Source organism: Giraffa tippelskirchi, chromosome 1 (genome assembly GCF_054371585.1).
Source record: "Giraffa tippelskirchi isolate mGirTip1 chromosome 1, T2T-mGirTip1v1.2.pri, whole genome shotgun sequence".
NCBI lineage: Eukaryota > Metazoa > Chordata > Mammalia > Artiodactyla > Giraffidae > Giraffa > Giraffa tippelskirchi.
Window position 1 is genome coordinate 171,641,580 of NC_137275.1, and position 23,476 is coordinate 171,665,055.

At 33.6% G+C, this 23,476-nt stretch overlaps 1 protein-coding gene across 4 annotated transcripts in view; it reads left to right on the forward strand.

Moving 5' to 3' along the window:
• The window catches only part of VPS13A (vacuolar protein sorting 13 homolog A), a 271,242-nt gene that overhangs the window by 234,539 nt on the left and 13,227 nt on the right, over positions 1-23,476 (forward strand). For 2 of the 4 annotated variants that reach the window (XM_081505891.1, XM_081505901.1), the window contains 3 exons: positions 97-211; positions 16,904-16,989; positions 20,386-20,509. In XM_081505891.1, the coding sequence (XP_081362017.1) occupies positions 97-211; positions 16,904-16,989; positions 20,386-20,509 (325 nt within the window). Of the gene's footprint in view, positions 1-96; positions 212-409; positions 3,156-16,903; positions 16,990-20,385; positions 20,510-23,476 lie in introns of those variants that run through there. The other 2 variants (XM_081505918.1, XM_081505911.1) reach the window with 2 other exon arrangements.

Sequence of the window (23,476 nt, forward strand, 5' to 3'; positions counted from 1 at the left end):
TCCAAAAGATCTTTTTTAGTATTAATAGTTACATTTTAAAATGCACTAGGAGTTTTTGAGTAATCTTTAAAGTCAAGTTATATGCTTTCCCTCTAGAGCTACAGAGACTTCTGATGAAGTGGAGAGTCTGCGACCCCCTAGGTTCTTTAATGAAGATGGAGTTATCAGACCTTACAGGTTAAGGGATGGTACTGGAAATCAAATGTTACAGGTGGGTGAAGAAATAACTTATTAATTAAAATTAATTTAGTCATCAGCTTTTTTTTTAAGTAGCTATATGTTGCTTTAAATATGTGTTAGGATATTTAGGCTTTTATATGTTAGGCTTAATTCCATTTAAAGTTTTTTACATTTACTTAGGTTTTAAATGTGCATTTATTTACTATAAGATTTTTTTTCTTTTTTACAGGCATCAAAAAGTTTGATATGAAAACAGTTAATGCATGACTTTGCAAGTGAAAGCCAACAATAGATTTTAGTCTTAAAATTTACAAACTACATACAGCTGTTTCAGTATTTTGAATGCAAAGAAAAGCTTTTCTATTGGTAACATTTTGTATAGGATTTTTAGCAGATCTGATCTTTTTATAGGGTATTCTTAGTTCTGTACTGAATTTGCTAGATTTGTTGAAAGCCATTGTGCCTTATGTATCTTCATAGTTGATGGTGCTTATTTACTCAGTTAGACCATTTCTGTTTAGAGTACTTCCTTCAAACCACTAATATTCCAGATATAATCCTCCTGTCCAGTTAGACAATATAAGGAAAAAAATCATGACTACTGCTATTGTGAATTCTTGGGTTCTCCTTTTCTTTTGAAGTTGCTTAAATGGCCATGACTCCTATTCCTGCTCCATGTTTGTATGGTCTATTTAAAACCTTGTGAAATTAATAAGCAATTCACATGAAAACCAGCATCTTTTAGTAAGGAAAGTTAGCTTTTGGAGCAATAGTAAGTTTGAAGGTGGAATATTTTATCTGTTTATATAGCTTTTACTTTGTAAATTGGACTTCTTAAAATCTGGATTATGCTGTAGATAACATTCACAAGAGGATATACCAATTTAAAGTCATTTCTGTGGTTTATATGTGGAATACTAAATTAAATGATTTATTTTAAAACAAGGAGTCATTCTGTTGTACAGACTTGAAAATATTCATAGTAATAATAAATTATGGGGAGATATGATCTTTCTTCTATAGCCTTGATATTTTAAATATTGTTACATTTAAAGTGATCAGGGTAAAGATTTCAAATTTTAATATTTTACCCACTACATGCCCAGTATATAATTTTGCGTTTTAATGTACTTCCATAAACTATAAGCATTGTGTTAATATATGACATTTAGTTATGTGGTTATTACATTGTGTTTACATTGTGTTAAAATGTTTTTAAAGCATCAAAATAATTGCATGTTGGGATAAAACTGGCAATCTACTGAAGATCGTGTTCTAAATAGCATGTCGACAGACTCTATAAGGACAATATATCATTCCTTGGAAATGTAGAAATCACCCATAGTTATACAATTGAAACATACATACCTACTCAGTACCTGCCTTCCCTTATTAGAACATAATTAACATATTATTAATTCATTTTATTATACTGAATAGTTAATATTCAGTGAAGAGAATTTAGGGTGGTGAAGAGAGTTTAGACATACATCTTCATTATTAGAGAACAGATGACAGGGAAGCCATGAAATACCAAAAGTTTCTCATGGTTGATTTCTTGATTTCAGTGACAAGTAAATTTGTCCTACACTTTTTTCCATTGATTGTTTTTGAAAGCTTTAAAATTTGGGATTTAAGGCCATGACCATTGACTGTATTTTTAAACATGCCTATTATTTTCAGAGGGACAGTCTTAGAATTAATTGCTGAAAGAGCTGTTTAAATGACTAAAAATTCACAATCCTTGTCAGCCATTACTTATTTTTCAGCAAGTGCAATAAGCACTGTATTAGTCTGAATACCTATAGGAATTCACTAGATGCCTTAGGATGTTTGTGTTTGGCATTATTCCGTTACAGGTGTAAGAAGTGGGTTGTTGCTTTAGTGGTAATGGTAATTTTTTGAATTAAAACTTTACTATTAGCAAACACTAAAATATATAAATACCAGTACTATTGCAAAGAAGTAGGTGACACATAATCAGTATTTCAAATCTCATCTACCTCAATTTAACCTAAGTGATTTAATAATAATGCCCTTAGAAAATATTTAGTACTTTCAGATGTTTGTCCTTTTATTTTCTAACTTTCTAAAAAGGGTGCTCTGTGTTTACTAAATTATATATGCCTATATTTGATAACTAAATATGAGATACACTCGGATTGTATACCTTTCTGTCTAGAAAGTGACACATTATTATAGTGCTTCCTAGTAGTCTATTAAAGTTGCCTACTAGAGAAAGAAAATAATTCTAACACAGTCATGGAATAATTTACTGATATCATCAAGTTATTTTATACATTAAATGTGTCAACCAGTGGAGTTTAGTTAAATCTATTAGATTATGAAATATAATATCCATAATTACTGCCCCACTTATTATTGACTTCTTGAACATTTCATAATTGTACATGTTTTCCAAGCAGTTTGCCATACTTAACTAACCTTTGTGCTTCTTTTTTTCTTCACCATGCTTACAGAAAATTCAGGTCTACAGGGAATGGATTGTGACTCACAGTAGAAGTAGTGATGATAATGATGACGATGATTAGATTCTGAAATGTTAAAATCTATATGTTCTTTGTCATTTTATTTGGGATGTTTCATTAACATGTTTTGTATGATTACTACCATAATGCCTATATGTCCATTTTTAGGGAGATAAAAGTACTTTTTCCTTTTAAACTGTTTTTCTGTTTTCAAAAACAAAAATTACTGCATTAAACACAAAAAAAATGTATTTTACAGCCAAAGTAGGGCATGCCATATATTACAGCATTTGCTTGTATGTGTTTTATAGCTTTGCAATAACCCTTTGTCTTTAAGATTTAAAGTTAGACAACGTTTTTAAATGTTCATTAGTTTCATTTAAAATTATCTGCTTATTTGTTAGCTAAATGCTGTTTTTAATGTTCATTGTAGATCTTCTGGGCTGTATTATAATGTCATTGAGTTTTGAAAAAAAGAAAGAAAAAGAATAGTAGCCAGTCAATAATTTATACTTATTCAGCATTTTAGAAGTATTTTGTCAAATTTCTTTTAATAATAATAAACTTCTGTAACTTGAAACAATACAAATTTGTTGTTCTATTCCAAAATCTTATAGGTTTAACTACTATTATAAGAAACATTCATGATTTGTTTTAAAGGTTATACAGTGAAATAATTTATAGTCTGAGAGTGAAAAATATGTTCTTTGGTTCTCCTTATAATTTCATTTTATTACGTATAGTTTTTGTGAAACAGTGAACAAAGTTGGTTTTACAGTCATTATATTTTAACTTATGTATCCGTGTGCTATATCCTTATTGTAAAATGTTATGAATTAATTCAGGACATTAGAAGAATTTTTATAGTAAGCATAGATATATGTATTTCTTTTGGATAATATTGGGAAAATGTCATAATCTAAGTTTCTGAAAGACCTATAAGGACATCTGTTTTATGTTTTGTGTGCCAAAGTTTTTCTTTTTAATATCAACCTAGGTGAAAATTTTTGTTCTATATTTCTGTTATACCAGATGTACTTAAAAAGTACATCTTTTTAATGTACTCTCATTGTATATCTTTCTTTCTAGAAAGTAGTACATTATTATAGTGCTTCCTAGTTTTTAATACTCATTAAGTAACTGAGTACTTAATGTACATCAGTTAATGACTGTTAATAGTATGATGTATAATCCCTTATGACTGCTTTGCATTTGGATCAACAGAGGAACATTTACCTTAATTAATGTTAAGCATTTTGCTTATAATGAACTTATATCAGATTGTAGTAGATAATTGCTATAATTGTTCAGCTTTTGGTTTATTCAGCCAATAATTAATTGAGTCTCTTCTAATTCTTAGGTTTATCAAGATTTTATCTCAATAAATTATTATTCCCTATTTCTTAGAAAATGACTATTTCAGATTTTTAATATTGAGGTTACCAAAAAAAGAAGCTAAAAATTTAGCTCGTGAAATTCCACCTGCCCAGCATTGATTCAGATTAAGTAGAAATCAAGGTTATGTATGGTAGGACTAAGAAATACGTGACTGTCAAAGAATTTACTTACTGTTTTCCTCAAAATATTATATTCTTATCTTTTAGAATAAGTAAATAAATTACAACACTGACCATTAAAGTAGTCACTACTGGAATCAGAGACAATTTGTATTTGTCAGCATCCACTGCTTTCTTACCTTTGGTCAAAATCAAAGCCTGCTGCTTCTCCTGGGAGCCGAAAACAGTCTGTTGTTATGTATAGTGTGTGCCTGAGGAAGGAAGGGTCTGGTAATTTCTTCGTTGACTTCTTAGATTGCAGCTTTGCTAAGCAAGAGGCCTTTCTAAAGGGGAAAATGCTAAACTGCTTATTTGCAAGGCATTTACAACTGAGTTTCCTTTGATTGGTCTGTGACACTTAATTCTGTGGTACAGATTTCATAAAGGTCCATAAGAATTTATCCAGAAAAAATTCCAGATATTTCAGCAACTGCCTTACCACATAATGAAAACTGGAGGTAGAATTACATTTATTTAAGATTTCCTGAATCGTAAAGAGATTTAAAATAATATTTTAAATTAACTTGTAAACTTTGTTCATGTGGCCTTAGGAATTCACCCTTAAGGTTTAGCTCTTGGAAGTGACATATATTCTTTTAACAGTATAATTGCCCTTGTTCTTTCTGTTTCTGTTTCTTGCCCCAGTGAAATAATCTTTTCAGACTTCTCTGCTGACAGGTATTAATTATTTTTCTAGTTTTAAAAATATATTTATTGTTACTTTTATTTGAGAAAAACTCAAGACTGAGGATTGCTGTATGGTTTCTTGATGGAGCTATAGGACTTCAACAAAAATATCTTCTTATTCCTCATCAAATACATAGAAAATGAGTTCAATTTGGGGATTTTAAATAAAATGAACAGTTATGTTGTTTGTTAGTGTCTTTATAATTAATTAGAACTTTAAAACTGAGAGTTTCCATCTAATAAAGTCTAGTGAGAAAGCTGAGTTTGAAAGATTGACTATATAATACCATACCTTTGCATATCCTTTAACTTTATTTATAGTCTAAATTTCTGTGCAGTCATTTGTTTATGTATAGAAAAGGAGAAGGAGGGTTCTTCTGTCTTCTTCCTGAAGGGAATAATCATTCATTCTCTATTTCCTTTGTGTCTACTTGACACTCGAATAGCATAGTGAAAACTGACAGAAAAATTTATAAAAATCCTGAATTTGTGAATACCTATTACCATGGATAAATAATCTGATTATAAGAACCTGTAAATGAAATTGTTTAGTGTTCACATTGGTATAGATATAACAAATGAAGTCCAGAATAATATTACTGACTTTGAATGTTCCTTATTAAAAAGGAAGTTGAAATTTTCAGTTTGCTCCTGTTTTTAAAATGATCAGAATTTTATAAATTTTACCTTCTGAGATTGTTCAAAATACATATATCATTGTGCAGTGTTGAGTGTTGACTTTATGAAAATTTACAAATGGAGCCATGTTAGATCTGTGACTAGGACATCAAAGTTCATCATGAAATATGAGCTGCCATATTTTATGTCCCAAAGTGATATACACTATCAAATGATGACTGCTGTAATAGCTGCTGTAGTAGTTTGATTCAAATCCTATGATGAAATTTTGTGTTATACTCTCCTATAGTGATGGGAGGAGGACCAGAAACAACCATCCCAACTGTTACTGATTTCTTTTCTACTGTACCTTCAAGCCTTAGCTTTTTGTTTTACAGGTTTCCTTGCATGTTAATAGTTTATTATAAAAGTCCAAAATATTAAAGATCCTATAGGGTCTAAACAAGATACACAGATTGTTCATTTAGGTCAAATAATAATTATGATGGATATGTAAAAAGAATGTTAGTTTTATTTATTATTCTATCCCTACACCTTTGAAATAAATGGAGATCAATTAAAATGTATAATTTTTAATTTACATTTAATTTACATTATTTAATCTTTAATTAATGGGTGGGTGAATATTCAGATTTATGAAGTGCAGTGAGTACAAAGCATGCTATACAAAACATTACAGAAAGTCCTGAATCAAAGAAGAATGAAATATATTATTTCAAGTAACAGAGACCATGATGGGGGACCTAATTAGAATAATTTATAATGGTCATATGTAGGCATTTAGAACTTGGTCTGTCTAATGTGATAAACCATTTTCATGTCTATACTTATCTCTCAATCAGTATGATAAATTTAACAGTTATTTCATATCAACCAATATATAGGAACAGTATACCTCTAAATATCAGCTTTAAATGTTTAATAATTTTGTAAAACTGATTTTAATGTAGCCCTCTTCATTGCATATACATAATCTACGCAGTGAAATGGTAACAGATATCTACTAAATTTATATTATGCTAATTCTCTGGATCTTAGGGATCCTTAATTATTTGAGCATTTATAATATAGTCATTGTGTTTTTATCAGCAGATAATCAGGATATAGTATATATAATTCTTAATTGAGAATGCTATGGTTTTCTACTATAAGTTATCATTTATGGATAACTTGTTAACTATATTACATCTACAAAGATTTTTCTAATGTATTCAGTAGAACTTGGAGTTTCTTTGAATTAAAAGATTTTATAGAGACTTATACTCCTTGGAAAAAGGTAAATCCCTTTTGTGAATCACTTGATTTACATTGGTTCTCATCTACAATTTCAGTATTTTATGGAAGATGTGAAATTTTTCAAAAATTAGATTATTTTCTTCATTGTTAAAGTAATATATGCTCAGTAAAGAAAAATAGTGTTATCTTTTCTTTTCTATTCCTATCTCCCCACTATTTATTACAGTGTATTTCACTTTTAAATTTATTAATTATGATTCAAATATATAAATTTCTGTTATATATTTTTATTTTATTGTAAATTTTTATAAATGGAATTATTTTTTATTTCTAAAGATTAAAAATGTGATTCGTTCCATCCCCAATGCAGGATACCTGGTCTTTATTTCTATAATTATAACCAGCAGAACTTTTCTATATTTTTATAGCTGATGTAGATTTTTCTTTTTGTCTATTGATAATCTCATAGATTATTTTGTATTTTTTTGTTGGTTTTTTTTTGAAGCTTTTTCTTTTTGATTGAACATATTTTTACCTTTTGACTCTGCCTTTTAAAAAAAATTTATCCCTTAAATAAATCTTTTTCTCTGAAAATTCAGTTATGTGTTTACATATATGTATGATCCTTATGATTTTCATTGTGTATGAGTATTGACAGCTGTGTTGTCCCATGGAGTTACTATTTTTCAACCATTTCAGACATTTTAAAATTTTTTCTATGTTGTCTTTGAATCTCTTATATCTCTTACAAAGATGTCATAATTGCCATTATATAAGTTGTTGTAGAAGGGAGGCTGTTTTTGTTTGTTGTATATTTCTTTTCTTTCAGAAATTACAGATGTTTATAAGTAGCTTCAAATACTGCCTTAATAGCAATTGGAAGATAACTGCCTTCAGCTGATGTGGTCTTTCCTTTTACTTCGGGAGGAGAATTACAACTAATCTGGAAAAAAGGGCTTATCATAGGCAGTCAGATCACCAGAGTAGTGCTGAACACTCTTCCTGACTTCATCTGAAATTTTGAGTAAGTGGACAAGAACTAGGAGATAAAGGACCATTGGATTTTACTCTTCATTTTTAACTCTTCCTCTCCAGAATCTTACTTCTGAATGGGATGAGAAATCTGAAGAGAGCCAAATTCTGTTCTCAAGGCAAATTAAAGCTAGCATCTCAGATAAGGCAGATCCCCTGCAAAGACGATGACCTGTCCATTTGGATACAGTCCTCATACTTCATTTATTAGTTTATCAGAACTCTCTTGGAGAGCCTTTTGACACATCATTTTTGAAAGCCTATACTTTTGAACGTTTAGTAGTGAACCCCACTAATTTTGGGCCAGTGGAGTAACTCACCCCACATAGAATATTCCAGAATTACATAAAAATATTGTGTGAATAAGACTTTGAAATTACATCTTTTTCTGGAGGTGATGGTTTCACTGAGGGGAGGTTCCAGTCTCCTCATCCCAGTGTACAATGAATTTTTAAATTATTTTTTAATCCAATAATTGGAATGAGGCTAAATGATTACTAAATTATTTTCAAAAGTTTGTCATCATTTCATCCCATAAATTAAAACTCATCAGTAGCAGTTTGTATTTGTGTGTGCTTCACAGCTTGCAAAGCTATTTAACATATGTGATCATTCAGTGTTCAGGAATTAGGAAAACAGCTCAGCTTGCTGAAGTGACATTGTCCTAAATCACTCATCCCATAAATTTATAAACATATTAAGGAAGGATAAATACTTTTAAAATAGGAAATGTAGCACATTTAACTCTAAAAGAAATAGAAGTGTTGTGCTTAAATAGGTTCAACTTGAGTCTTATTTTTGCTTACCAAGTATATGCAAATAGAGTTAAATTTCTACATTAAGTCCTAGTTGAAAAGGTGGTTACTCTTTATTTAGCTAAAGGTGCTAGACTGTACGGAGAAGGCAATGGCACCCCACTCCAGTACTCTTGCCTGGAAAATCCCATGGACGGAGGAGCCTGGTAGGCTGCAGTCCGTGGGGTCGCTGAGAGTTGGACACAACTGAGCGACTTCACTTTCACTTTTCACTTTCATGCATTGGAGAAGGAAATGGCAACCCACTCTAGTGTTCTTGTCTGGAGAATCCCAGGGACAGGGGAGCCTGGTGGGCTTCCGTCTATGGGGTCACACAGAGTCAGCCACGACTAGAGCCACTTAGCAGCAGCAGCAGCAGCTAAACTGTAACCTGAGACTCAACCCATGATTTCTCTACTGATGTTTAAGAGTTCTACCTTACAGTGTCCCCTGGTTACTTTCGACAGCATATAATTCTCATCATAAATTGAGCTTAGTAAAAGTTCATCCATATTTTTTTTAGTGTGTGCTCTAACAGTAGTATTGTTAAAAGACTTTAGCATAAATTGTGAAGTCTGTTTTATTAGCCAAATATCCTATGAAAGAAAGGCTGTTCTCCTGCCAAATGAAACAATTCATCTTCATAGAAAATTAGATTGGAGGCCGCTTTCATTCATCTGAAGACAAAATTTAATGTCATCCATGAAAGGAAGCACCATACATGGTTTTTTGTCAGTTGAGTCTTTAGTTGTGAATTCAAATGTAATTGATATCCTAGTTACTTCTGAGGATGATTCTGATGAACTGTAACCCAGTGAAAATTTACCACTGGAAAAAATCCTACAGGAAGCTATGTGGAAAATGTGTATTTAGACATTTTGTGCACTTTGAGTTAGTTGTTTCTTAGTCTTATTATCTTCCAAATAGATAATTAGCCCTGGGTATTATTTGAAATTGAAGCATTACAAGAGGCATGACACAGCTTGTAGACTATCTGAGTCCATATTTCAATGAGCTGTTAAAATGAGATCCCACTGCATCTGCTGGAATACATGTAGTTCTTCTATGTGAACTCATTTTCACAGTAAAAATACCTGGAGGTGCAGTAACACAATATGGCTCAGTGCCTGGATTCTGGAACCATGTAAACCTGAGTTCAATACCAGCCTTTGTTTGTACTAGCTTTATAGTCTTTTACTCTAGTCTGATCTTATATTCTAGACTATAAAATGGAGATCATTGTACTAACAGTACCTTGGTACATAATACCTTGATGGTATTGCTAGTATTAAAAGTTAGGTCATGTATATGATTATTAGTACAGTGTCTAATAGGAACTCATTGTTATATTTTCATTATTCCAGATGAATAATAATTTTATGCTAGTTCTTGGTCATCATTATTCCTCATTTGTCTCTTCTTGCCCAAAATTATCATTAAATTTTGCCCTTTTTTTCTTTTAAGGTTAATAGAATAGTTAGAATGTTGTGACGATTTCCACACATTAATTGGTAAGCTATAGAAACAATAAAACCTCAGCAATTTGGACTGATTTAATTATTTCAATATTTTGAAAGAAATGTTACTGTTTTCAAGTTTATATAGTGTAATGGGTCAGTAAATGTTTATATAGTGTCATGAGTCAGTAAATGTTGTTCAGTAGAGGTTCTGTTGGAAATGCATTAGAAAAACTTGTGTAACTATCCACTTACACTAAGCCACTTTGTCTCGCTCTACTTCTAGATTGCATTAGGTCTGTTGGTTAATAGTCTGCTGTTGTCAGTGCACTTAATCATGAGCTATTTCTGTCCTTTCTCCAGAGTGTTTCAGTTGAACCAGTAGGTAACAATTCACATGTCTTAAGATAATACTTTCTTCTGTTTGATTTTATGTCGTGTGTTATGCTCAGCTGTGTAAGGTGTTAGCATGGTTTATACTTTGGCTGACAGAATGTCTTGTTTGCATGGGAGGAGACAAAGATATGGGGGAGGATTAAACAAAGCCTAATCCTCCTCAGATTTGATGACACAGTCAATGAGATTTAGTTAAAAAAAAAAATTTTTGCTTCACACAATAAGCTAAATATCTCTTCACTTGTGTTTATATCTATTCAATTATATATGTGTGTGTGTGTGTGTGTGTGTGTGTGTATGAAATCACTGAGCTTTCAGGTAATGAATGTCTACTATATTTGCCCATGAAGCTTAGTTGAATACCTTGTTCTTCCTGGCTGTAGCCCTCATGTCTCTTACATTTGAAGTGAATTGATAAATCCTTTTTTATCCCTAAGTTTTGTCATATTACTTTAAGGAAGTTATACTTACTGACTTTCTCAGTAGATGATGAATAAGTAGATGAACAAGTCATCTTGAACAAGTAGATGACTTGTTCATCTACTAATTTACTTCTTAAATAGTTGAGAAATGGTAGCATTTAGCATTTTTAATTTTATGTTTACCTCCCTGAATTTTGTCATTTTTAAAGTAAACTTAATTTTTTTAGTACAGTCTGTTCATAAACCTTTCACTTTTCCCCCCCATTATCTCCTAACCAAATTAGCCAATCTGTAAAACCATTTATTGGTTATCCAGTAGATTTTCTTACTTGACAGCATTTTATCTTTTTCTCATCTAGATAAATTTCTTTCTCCTTTTATAACTCATACGAAGTGAAAGTCACTTAGTCGTGTCTGACTCTTTGCGACCCCATGGACTATAGAGTCCATGGAATTCTCTAGGCCAGAATACTGGAGTGGGTAACCTTTCCCTTCTCCAGAGGATCTCCCCAACCCAGGGATCGAACCCAGGTCTCCCACATTGCAGGTGAATTCTTGACCAGCTGAGCCACAAGGGAATCCCAAGGATACTGAAATGGGTAGCCTATCCCTTAATAGGAGATCAGTCCTGGGTATTCATTGGAAGGACTGATTTTGAAGCCGAAACGCCAATACTTTGGCCACCTCATATGAAGAGTTGACCCTAATGCTGGGAAGGATTGGGGGCAGGAGGAGACAGGGACGAACGAGGATGAGATGGCTGGATGGCATCACCGACTCGATGAGGATGGGTTTGGGTAGACTCCGGGAGTTGGTGATGGACAGGGAAGCCTGGCGTGCTGCAATTCATGGGGTCGCAAAGAGTCAGACACAACTGAGCGACTGAACTAAACTGAACTATCCCTTCTCCAGCGGATCTTCCCAACCCAGGAATCCAACAGGGGTCTCCAGCATTGCAGGCGGATTCTTTACCAACTGAGCTATCTTAATATATGTAATATATGTATACATTATATAATATATGAGCTATATATATTATATATATATAATATATGAGCTACCTTAATATATGTAATGTATGTATCTTAATATATACCTCTATGAAACCCCTCTTCTTAAAAAGTCAGATAGTAATCAGATTTTGGGTTTGTTTTTTGCTTAACTATATTCCTATCTTTACCTAATTTTCTTAAATATATGTATACTGAATATTATCACCTTGTATTTGGAATTTAAAGCCTTCCATGTTAATGACTTGTTCCTATCATCTTTTCATATTTAGGTTTGTTTTTTCGGAAATGTTTTTGTTATAGAACTCTGCTACTTCATAGCATTTGGATGGTTTGAAAGTGTTAGCTGTGTTTTCTTTATTACTGTAGTTGTTAGGTATGTTCTTTTTCTAAAGTACTGAAACTTATCTGGCAGGAAATATGGATATTAGTAGAGAATAACCCTGATACAACTGTCTTTCCAGTTCCTACTTTTCATGTGTTTCTAATGTATAATCAATTTGGTTTGGATTTTTTTATATCTAGCAAACTAAGATTTACATGCTCATCTTGTCTATTGTAAAAGGAACCCTTACCAATAACCATACATTTTAATTGTTACCTGTAGGTTCTGACAGTTATATACAACAAATGCAGTTTCCTTAGTCTTTCTGTTTATTTTGTTAAGAAAATTCTTAAATGATGATGATGGATAATTTATATATTCTAATAATGAGTAAGGCAAAAAATGCTTTTCTTTTAACACTGTAGCATATAGATGAAACTAACATGTCTAAAGTACTGGCGGTTGTACTTGAAACCTCAGACAAACTCACTGATATTTCTGCCAAACTTTGGTCGTGATGCAAAGACTACATGTGATTCCTAGTCCTGGTGGTGCTAATTCTTCATTTATTTTAAAGGATATCACAAATTATTTTAGGAAAAACATTTATACCTAACATCTGTTTAGAGTAGAAGAAGATAAGGTATTAATATTATACTACTGGAACCCTGTTAACCTAAAAAAAATTAAGCCAGTCTGAGCTGCTTTAGCAGCCTTCCATGGTAACAGCCAGCATCCAGGGCTATTGAAGACATTTTTGAGGTCACGGAAACATGTGACATGGTGTAGTGAAAAACATTGAAATTAGAAATAAAGAAACCACTTTTTCTGAGCCCACTTTCATAACTTACATGTCTGAAGTACTGACCAAGTGACCCCAAGCAAGCCAGTTAACTGTCACCTTAACCTAATAACACAGGGTTGTCATGAGGATTAGATAGGAAGGACACTTGAATGACCCTTGGTTTCTTCATGTATAGGAGGAAGAGATTAGTTTGGATGAACAATAATATTCCTTCAGGTCTGAAATTCCAGACTTTCAAAATAATACAAATGATGTTTAGAAAAGTATAAAGGTTCATATGTAGTGAGTTTACAGAGTCAATTTTATCAGGAAATTGTGACCAAAGGCATGACATTTGTAGATTCTTTACAGCGTGATGAAAGATGATTAGCTGTCACATTCGCTCCTATCCGTCTCTGGGATTTAGTTCCAAAGTTGTCACTTCTGCTCATTAATCCTGTTGTTCTTCCATAGTCACATGTTTTAATGGAGACTGATCAGTAAAATTTTGCTGCATGTTGAGTTATCTTTGATGTTTATTCAGATGCATTCATTATATGTTTCAAAGCAGTTTGTTTGACCATTCATGTTTCAAGTTTTGCATTTGAGATTTTTGATGAACTCCAAAAAGCATCGCATGAATTACTTTTTATTAGCTTTCTTTTTATCAGATTTTATTGTGACTGTTGTAATCTATTAATGGGGTTTATAGACTCTTGACTTCTTTTAGTAGTGCTATTCTTGAGGAAATAAACATTTATATTCTGTATTTTAAAACTCAGCCATATAGAACAAAAGAAAATAAATACTTGCAAGTTTATTTTTCTTCCAATACCATAAAACTGAAACAAAGCGTATAAAATTATAAATAAAAAGCTTCCCTTGTACCTACATCCCCATCATTATCCTTCCTAAACCCAGAGAAAAATGTTGTGAATAGATTTGGTGTGTTACCACCAACCCTTCCAGAAATTGTTTTTATGCAAATGTATGTGTTGCTACTCCCCTCATTCATTCTCAGTAATTTAATTTCTTTTCAGATAGTATATCTTGCTCAATTTTCAGTATCAGTACACACTCATCTACCTTTTATTACCCTTGTAAGCAGGATTGTTTCTTTTTCATGATTGTATAGTGTCCTGTTGTATGCCTATACTGTAATTTATTTAAACAGTCTCCTATTTTTGAACATTTAAGTTTTTTGCATTTAACACAACATTACCATGAAGATTCCTATATGTATTTCTTGGCATGGTTTTCCATAAGATAAATCATAGCAATGGAATTTCTGACTCAAAGGATACATTTATTTGACTTGAATTTTCTTAATTTTGAGTTAGGTTAAACATTTTCTCATGTTTATTGTCAGATTTTGTGTTTTGTTGAACTACCTGGTCATATCCTTACACATTTTCCAATAGACTGACTCCTTTTTCTTCCATTGGTTTATTCATATTACTAGAATTCTGTGTTATAAAATTAGTTCTTTATCACTGTATTAACAGATATTTTCCTAATTTATCCTTTGATTTTTTATTTTATTTCTGTTTATTTGCTTACTGTTTTGCTATTCATTGGTGTTTAATCTCCACATACTTAATAGTTCCTATGGACTTTGTGTTTTACATTTAGGCCTTTACTTTAAAATCATAAAAATGTTATTTTATTCTAGTACTTTTGTAATTTCATTTTGTTTAGTTAAATTAGTGATACATGTGGAATTAACTTGGTGGAAAGAGAGAAACAGAGATCTAGCTTTAGCCAGCAAGTTCCTTGAAACATCGTTTACTTGGAAATGCATGTTTTTGCCCAATAATTTGAAATGTTGTCTTGATTTTATAAATACCTATGTTTGGATATATAGGATTTTCTAAAATCCGGTTGCATTTTGGTCAGTTTCTGGAATCTGTATGCCTTCTGTTGATATGTCTGTATATAACTTCCACTAGCACCAAACTGTTTCACGCCTGCAACTTTATAAATTGTATTAATGTCAGCTAGGGTAGTTCTTATTCTTCTTTCATTGTTTATATTATCACTTATTTTCAGATAAATCTTATTATAATTTTGTCAAATCACTTTTTTCCCCTCCTCAAAACAAATTAACAAATACCATCTTGGGATCACATTAAGAGTTCATGTATAAAAATGGGATAGAAGAGTAAAATCTTTATTATAATGAATTTTCATATCCAAGAATAAGACATGTATTTCCATTTTCAAATTTTCTATTATTCCCCTCAATAGAGTGTTACAGCTTTTATCATACAAAGTCTGCGTGTTATTTATTAAACCTAATGTATAAGCATTTACCTTTTTATTACCTTTGTAAGCAGGTTTGTTTTCCTTCCATTTTTCAAATTGATTACTGTGTTTTAAAGTTAACTGGATTTTGTATTTGGGTTTTCCAGATGCTGTCATTTGCAAGTAATTTCTCCTCTTCCTCTCCAATATTTGACACTTCTTTCTTTTAATAATTTGAATTTCTTAAAACATGACACACTTTACCACTAGTTTTGTAAATTTATTTGCATAATTTATATGTTAATTTTTATTAATTTTTCTGTATCTGTGGTTATGTTCCTTTTTCATTTGTAACTCAAAGAATTGAAGTTTAAATGGCCCTAGTCACTACAGTAAATAGTAAAGTTACTCTTTGCTCAATATTATGATCTTTGAAGTTAGAAAATGCTTCCATGCAGTTAATTTGTATGTTTTATCCTGCTTTTTTTTTAACTCCTTTAATAAAAAGTCTATCGTATCAGCCTTCTAGAGCAGCCTTACTATGAAGTCACTTGTTAGCTTTCTTCTAAATTACATAATTTTAGGTTTTTGATATAGCCTCGTGGAATACAGTTTTCTAGAATCTTTATATCCTCTCTTCGAATTTCTTCAAGAGATCTAACATTTTTGTCTAAATTCTTAAGGAATCTTAGTCACAGTTACATTGCTTGCCTTTAATAAATAATAGTCTAGCCTGATATACATTTTAAATAGCCGGAGTAATTCCATTTTCAGAGCACATTATATTGAGAATAGATTAAGTCTTTTGTTTATGTAGTTAACTTTATATTTTGTGAGACAAAGAACTGTTGATCACGTCATGTACAGACTATGTTTCAGCAGTCTTAAAAGAGAAAGCCTATTGCGTGGGCTGGTTCTGGGGTTTCCTGTCTGTCCAGAAATGCTTTGCTTCCTAATTTTGAATGAATTGTGAGATTGGCAAAGAAAAGCATGTTTTTAAGGCAGATATGACAATTATAGGGAAGAGGCAAGGTGGGAGCTAATAGTAGTTCATATGATGCGTGTTTAAATATGTATTAGTGTTTACATGTGGTTTTGTACAGATATGATCAAATACTAATCTGTTGTCTGAGACAAAATGAATGTGATTGTTTAATACTAACTTCAGTTGGTTTCACTTCAGTTCAGTCGCTCAGTCATGTCTGACTCTTTGCGACCCAATGAACCGCAGCACACCAGGCCTCCCTATCCATCACCAGCTCCTAGAGTTTACACAGACTCATGTCCATTGAGTCAGTGATGCCATCCAACCATCTCATCCTCTGTCGTCCCCTTGTCCCCCTGCCCTCAATCTTTCCCAGAATCAGGGTCTTTTCACTTAAACTTTGTAAAATAACAGTATCTTCTAAAACTAGCGTTAAACACCAGTATAGCTGCAGTTGAGTAATCTTGAGTAAAGTAGTACAAAAAGGCGCTTTTTGAGAAGGAGTAGCAATGATTTTGTGAATATTCAACTTTCTGACAATATGTTTACTGTAAGTGTGTTAATGAATTTGCCCCCTTGAGAAGGGTTTTTATAGGATCACTAAAGCATTATTTGCATTAGAATAGGATATTATCAATTTCCTCATTCTCTCACCTTTCTTTTTTAGGTCATGGAAAACGGACGATTTGCAAAATACAAATATTTTACCCATGTCATGATCAATAAGACAGACATGTTAATGATTACCAAAAGGTAACCTCCTTTCCCTAGTGTAATTTGATAACGGGTTAACTGACAATCACTCATGAAGTGAAGCAGTTGTTACTCACATCTTATTCCACGTATTTAACACTGATTCATAGTAACTATGGGGCTTCCCTGGTGGCTCAGACAGTTAAAAAATCTGCCTGTAATGCGGGAGACCTGGTTTCGATCCCTGGATCAGCAAAATCACCTGGAGAAGGGAATGGCAACCCACTTCATTACTCTTGCCTGGAGATTCTCATGGACAGAAGAGCCTGGTGGGCTACAGTCCATAGAGTCACAAAGAGTCAGACACAACTGAGCGACTAACACCTCACTTCATAGTAACTGTGATTCTCTTGCACTGCAAGCCTCGTGCCTAAAACTGTTCATGCATACAAATAAATGCATAACCATGCACAAGCATAACTTTAAGTACTTTAGTATTTGTTTCAACCAATTAAGTGGATACAGAAATTCCCCATGAAACGATGCTCTAAAGGGTGGGCAATACCATTCCTTTCACCTCTCTGAAAAAGTGTACAATTTCAGGTTACCCCAGAAGTCAGTAATCTTCTGGTGGTATCTGATCATTAGAATATATAGAGAGACTCACTCACATAGATAGATGTACCATTGGAGACAGATTAGTGTTTACAGCCAGATCTTCACATTGGCCTGTAGACAGTAGAGGGAAACATAAAAATATATGGTGGCATAGCCTCAAAACAGCAAGTGTTCATAGGAGTTATTGTTGATATTATGAAACCTGGGGAAAGAATAAGCAAGTGCAGTTTTAAGATGGATTTCTGGATGGTAGGGAGTGAAAATGTAGCTGAGGAGGAGAAGTACAACTAAATAGAAGGGAGTGGCCTACTGACTGATGCAGGTTTGTTCACTGCCAAAAGGGTGAATTTATATAAGCATCTTGTTGGTTCAAGTTGACTATTGAACTTAGCAATCATTTTTAATGTTTTTAATCCTAATAATTTCTGAGCCCCAAATTTATAGCACTATCGTAATTTTCTTGTTTAAAGAGTAACATAAAGTAGAAAACTCAAAAGTATTTAGAAGGTATAGATGTGAGAGCCAGTATTTTTTACATCTCAGATACTAGTTCCTCGTTTCCTTGAGCCAACTGCTTTTGTTTGTTTTGTGTCCTTGAAATATTCTATGCCTATGCAAGCAAAAATCTGCCTCTAAAAGCATATGTCTGCCTGTATAGGCATGTTGTGGCTGTTGTTCAGTTGCTAAGCCACGTTTGATTTTTTGTGACCCCATGGACTGCAGCAGGCCAGGCTCCTCTGTCCTTCACTATCTCCTGGAGTTTGCCCAAATTCATGTCCATTGAGTTGGTGATGCTATCTTAACCATCTCATCCCCTGCCACCTCCTTTTCCTTTTGCCTTCCATCTTTCCCAGCATCAGAATCTTTTCCAGTGAGTCAGCTCTTTGCATCAGCAGGCCAAAGTTTTGGAGCTTTAGTTTCAGCATCAGTCCTTCTATTGAGTGTTTTGGGTTGATTTCCTTTAGGATTGACTGGTTTGATCTCCTTGCTGTCCAAGGGATTCTCAAAAGTCTTCTCCAGCACCACAATCTGAAAGTATCAAGTTTTCGGCACTCAACCTTTTTTATGGTCCAACTCTCATATCCGTCCATGACCATAGCTTTGACTCTATTGACTTTTTGTTGGCATAGTGATGTCTCAGCCTTTTAATACGCTGTCTAGGTTTGTCATAGCTTTCATTCCAAGGAGCACGTATCTTTTAATTTCTGCAGTCACCATCTGCAGTGATTCTGGAACCCCCCAAAATAAAACCTGCCACAGCTTCCACTTTTTCCCCTTCTATTTGCCATGAAGTGATGGGACCGTATGCCCTTATCTTAGTTTTTTGTATAGGCATACACATACATATTCTAATGTAAATGGGAATCTATTATAACACCATTCTGTACCTTAATTTTTTACTTAAGGCCTATGTCTTAAAGAGTATTCCATGTCAGCATATGGGGATCTTTCTTAATTTGTAAATGACTGCCTAGTATTCATTTAGAAATATGTACTATAATGTACACCTAAGTTTCTGAGCTTTATATTTAAAGACCAGTGCTTCAGTCATTTTTGTTCATAGCAACATTCAGTCATGTTTTATTCACCCTTCTCCCCATTGACTAAGGGAAGGGTGACTCATCAGAGTTAAACAACAGTTTATGAACTCTAACAGTTATTTGCAAAGTTTATTATTTCCACATCTTGCAACATTTTAGAACTAACTTTCTTCTCAACATAGTGGACCTCTTTAAATGTGGTCACGTAAACCTTGACAGTAAGTGTAGTGAGTTAGTTGATTGAAAAATGATATTTATACTTAGGATGTACTTTCTTTCCAAGTTTGCACTTGAAGATAAAGGATCTTTGAATCAGGAGAGGAAATACTAAGTGTCTCAATAAAATTAGCTTAGCTTTGGTTTTTCACATGGTTGTAGATGTTCTGGAGGACCAGTGGGTCTATTCCAACAGTCTCTATAATCCAAGATTTGTGAAAGAGGGATCAGAGACAGAAGATGGAGATGAAAGAAATAAATCTTGATTAGCTGTCTTTTTTTCCATTCTAGCCACATATCAGCTATTTATTTAATTCAGTCCCTTAACTTAAAGTATATGCCACTTAAAGAAACCTCTGATTGTACCTACAATTGATGTTTCAGCCAGAAAGAAGAATTGGGGAAAAAAGGCATTTGAAGGAAGAATTAGAATTATTATAAACAGAATGATTTGCATCCCTTGATTTCTTTCCTCAAAATAATTGGGGAAGAACAAGAATTACTTTTAAAAATCTCTTTCTAATAGTTTGGTAAATATATTTTATGGAGCCTTAGCAACAAAAGCATTTTTTTTCTAAAGCACTAATTCCATGGAAGTTCTCCAAAATATTGCTTGGTAACTGGTTTTCTTAACTTTTTCCTATTTCTTAAAAAATTTCTTACATATTTCACTTTATAAGTACTTCAGTTTTTCTAATATAAGTATGTCATGCTATACATTTCCTACTAAACATTGCTACAGATTTCATGTTTTCATTCTCATTTAGTTCAGTTATTTTCTAATTTCCTTTGAGATTCTTTGACCCATGTATTTTTTTTTAGAAGTATTCTGTTAAGTAAACATTTGGAAGTATCCTTATTTCTGTTACTTGTTTTCTAGTTTAATTCATTAAACATGCTGAGAACATATTTTGTTTTATTTCAGTTCCCTTAAATTCATTATAGTCTTTTATGACCTCGAATGTGGTGTCTCTTAGTGAATGTTCTACGTGCCCTTGCAAAAAATGTGTATACTGCTTTATTATATTATTGGATGTAAATCCTTCAGTTTTTAAAGTGGATTCTTTTTTCTCTTTTTGAGTGGTGTATTGTTTGTAACAAAAGGAACATTTGGACAGCTTACTTGTGAGTGGCAGTATAGTTTTGATGAGTTTACCAAAGAGCCATTCATTGTTCATGAGAGAAGACTGCGCATCGAAGCAAAGGTATGTTTAATAGAATTTTTTTAACACTTGATGCTGAAAACAACACATTAAAATAGTCTTGACCTCTGTAATGTTTCTACCTCTTTTATAGATGTTGCTTTATCTTTGTATGGTTTTTCTTTGCACCTGCTGTCTTACTCAGGCTTAAAGAAAAGAAACTTAGGCTAAGAAGAAATGCACTTTGGTTCTCTCACATTGACAACATTTGTGGGCCCTCATTTCATGCTCAGTAACAGAACTATACCTTCCTCGTTGCTATCCAAGGCACTAAAGTGAGATATTTGTATACCTCAGAATCCCTGGCAGTTGCCTCCTGAATATCTTTCCCTGAAATGCTCACTAAAGGACACTTGAGAAGTTTTCACTCTAACAGCCTGTTATCAATAGTTATCTTTTTATAGATATTCCTAATTCAGCTGTAATTTTCTTGAATGCAGAGACCATTTCTCCGATTTATAGTAGCTAGTGCAGTACCTGGTACTTGGTTGTTGATATAAAATACAGTAAATTGCTAGCCATTTGGTAAATCATCAAGAGTCTCAATATCCATTGTAAGTTATATTGACTACTCTCGGTACTATAGGTGATACAAAGAAATATAAGATAATATATTTGACCCCAAGGTATTTACTAGATACCTATGTGAAGGGCCACTTTGTCAGTGGCTGTATAAATCCAGAAGTATGTGATTCAGGCCAAGTTAGTTTTGTTCATTGTTATTTTTGTTTGGTTTAGTTTTGAGGGTTTTAATTAGTTCATATAACTGAGAAGTCCAAGTCTATATCTTGTGGTTTAATTATGCTCTAATGACATGATTAGTATTTATTCTCTCCCCTTTCTCTCCTCCTTCATTCTGTCCATCGTTCCCGCCCCCATCTCTAGGTTCTACTTTATTTAGTGTGGGCTTCATTCTCAAGCAGTCTATCCTTTGGTGACACTGTGACCAGGAGAAATTCCAGGCTCATCCTACTAGCTCAGCACAGTGAAAGCTTCTCAGTGGGTCTCACTGGGCCACCTTTGATTACTTGCTTATTCCTCAACCAATCATGTTAGCCAGGTGGCCAGGGGAGGATCACGGGATCAGTATGGTGCTACCAAGAAGGAAGGGTCAGCTCTATATGAAGTTTTTGGCAGTAAGAGATGGTGAGAAGTAGTTACCCAGAGATTTCTTCTAGGCAAGCCTACAGAGCAGAACTGTGCCTAGGTCCTGTGCTTAACTAGTGAAGACCATTAGTTCAATCTTACCATTCATTTCAAAGACATGGGGCAGCTCTTAAGTAGATTGGATGTTAGTCTTTGAGCATCTTAGACCAATTTACCCACTGAGAATTTCTCTGATCACTCAGAAAATGAAGGACCCTGTGGCCACTTAAGAAATAATGAATAGCCCCAGGTCAGTAGGTGCCCAATATGCTAGGTGCAGATCAGTGGAGAACTAACTCCAGAAAGAATGAAGAGAGAGAGCCAAAGCAAAAACAGCACCCAGTTATGGATGTGACTGGTAATGGAACTAAAGTCCGATGCTGTAAAGAGCAATATTGCATGGAATGTTAGGTCCATGAATCAAGGCAAATTGGAAGTGGACAAACAGGAGATGGCAAGGGTAAACATCAATGTTTTAGAAATCAGCAAACTGAAATGGACTGGAATGGGTGAATTTAACTCAGATGACCATTATATCTACTACACTGGGCAAGAATCCCTTAGAAGAAATGGAGTAGCCATCATGGTCAACAAAAGAGTTCAAAATGCAGTACTTGGATACAGTCTCAAAAATGACAGAATGATCTCTGTTCGTTCCCAAGACAAAACATTCAATATCACGGTAATTCAAGTCTATGCCCCAACCACTAATGCTGAAGAAGATGATGTTGAACAGTTTGATGAAGACCTACAAGATCTTCTAGAACTAACACCCAAAAGACATGTCCTTTTCATTATAGGGGACTGGAATGCAAAAGTAGGAAGTCTAGAAATATCTGCAGTAACAGGCAAATTTGGCCTTGGAGTGCAGAATGAACCAGGGCAAAGGCTAACAGAATTTTGCCAAGAGAATGCACTGGTCATAGCAAACACCCTCTTCCAACAACACAAGAGAAGACTCTACACATGAGTATCACCAGATGGTCAATACTGAAATCAAATTGATTATATTCTTTGCAGCCAAAGATGGAGAAGCTCTATATAGTCAGCAAAAACAAGACCGGGAGCTGACTGTGGCTCAGATCATAAACTCCTTATTGCCAAGTTCAGACTTAAATTGAAGAAAGTAGGGAAAACCAGTAGACTATTCAGGTATGACCTAAATCAAATCCCTTATGACTGTACAGGGAAGTGGAAGTGACAGATTCAAGGGATTAGACCTGATAGGGTGCCTGAAGAACTATGGACAGAAGTTTGTGACATTGTACAGGAGGCAGTGATCAAGACCATCCCCAAGAAAAAGAAATGCAAAAAGGCAAAACGGTTGTCTGAGGAGGCCTTACAAACAGCTGTGAAAAGAAGAGAAGCCAAAGGCAAAGGAGAAAAGGAAAGATATTCCCTTTTGAATGCAGAGTTCCAAAGAATAGCAAGGAGAGATAAGAAAGCCTTCCTCAGTGATCAGTGCAAAGAAGTAGAGGAAAACAATAGAATGGGAAAGACTAGAGATAAGAAAATTAGAGATACCAAGGGAGCTTTTCATGCAAAGATGGGCACAACAAAGGACAGAAATGGTATGGACCTAACAGAAGCAGAAGATATTAAGAAGAGGTGGCAAGAATGCACAGAAGAACTATACAAAAAAGATCTTCACAACCCAGATAATCACGATGGTATGATTACTCATCTAGAGCCAGACATCCTGGAATGCGAAGTCAAGTGGGCCTTAGGAAGCATCCCTACGAACAAAGCTAGTGGAGATGATGGAATTCCAGCTTCAAATCCTCAAAGATGATGCTATGAAAGTGCTGCACTCAATATGCCAGC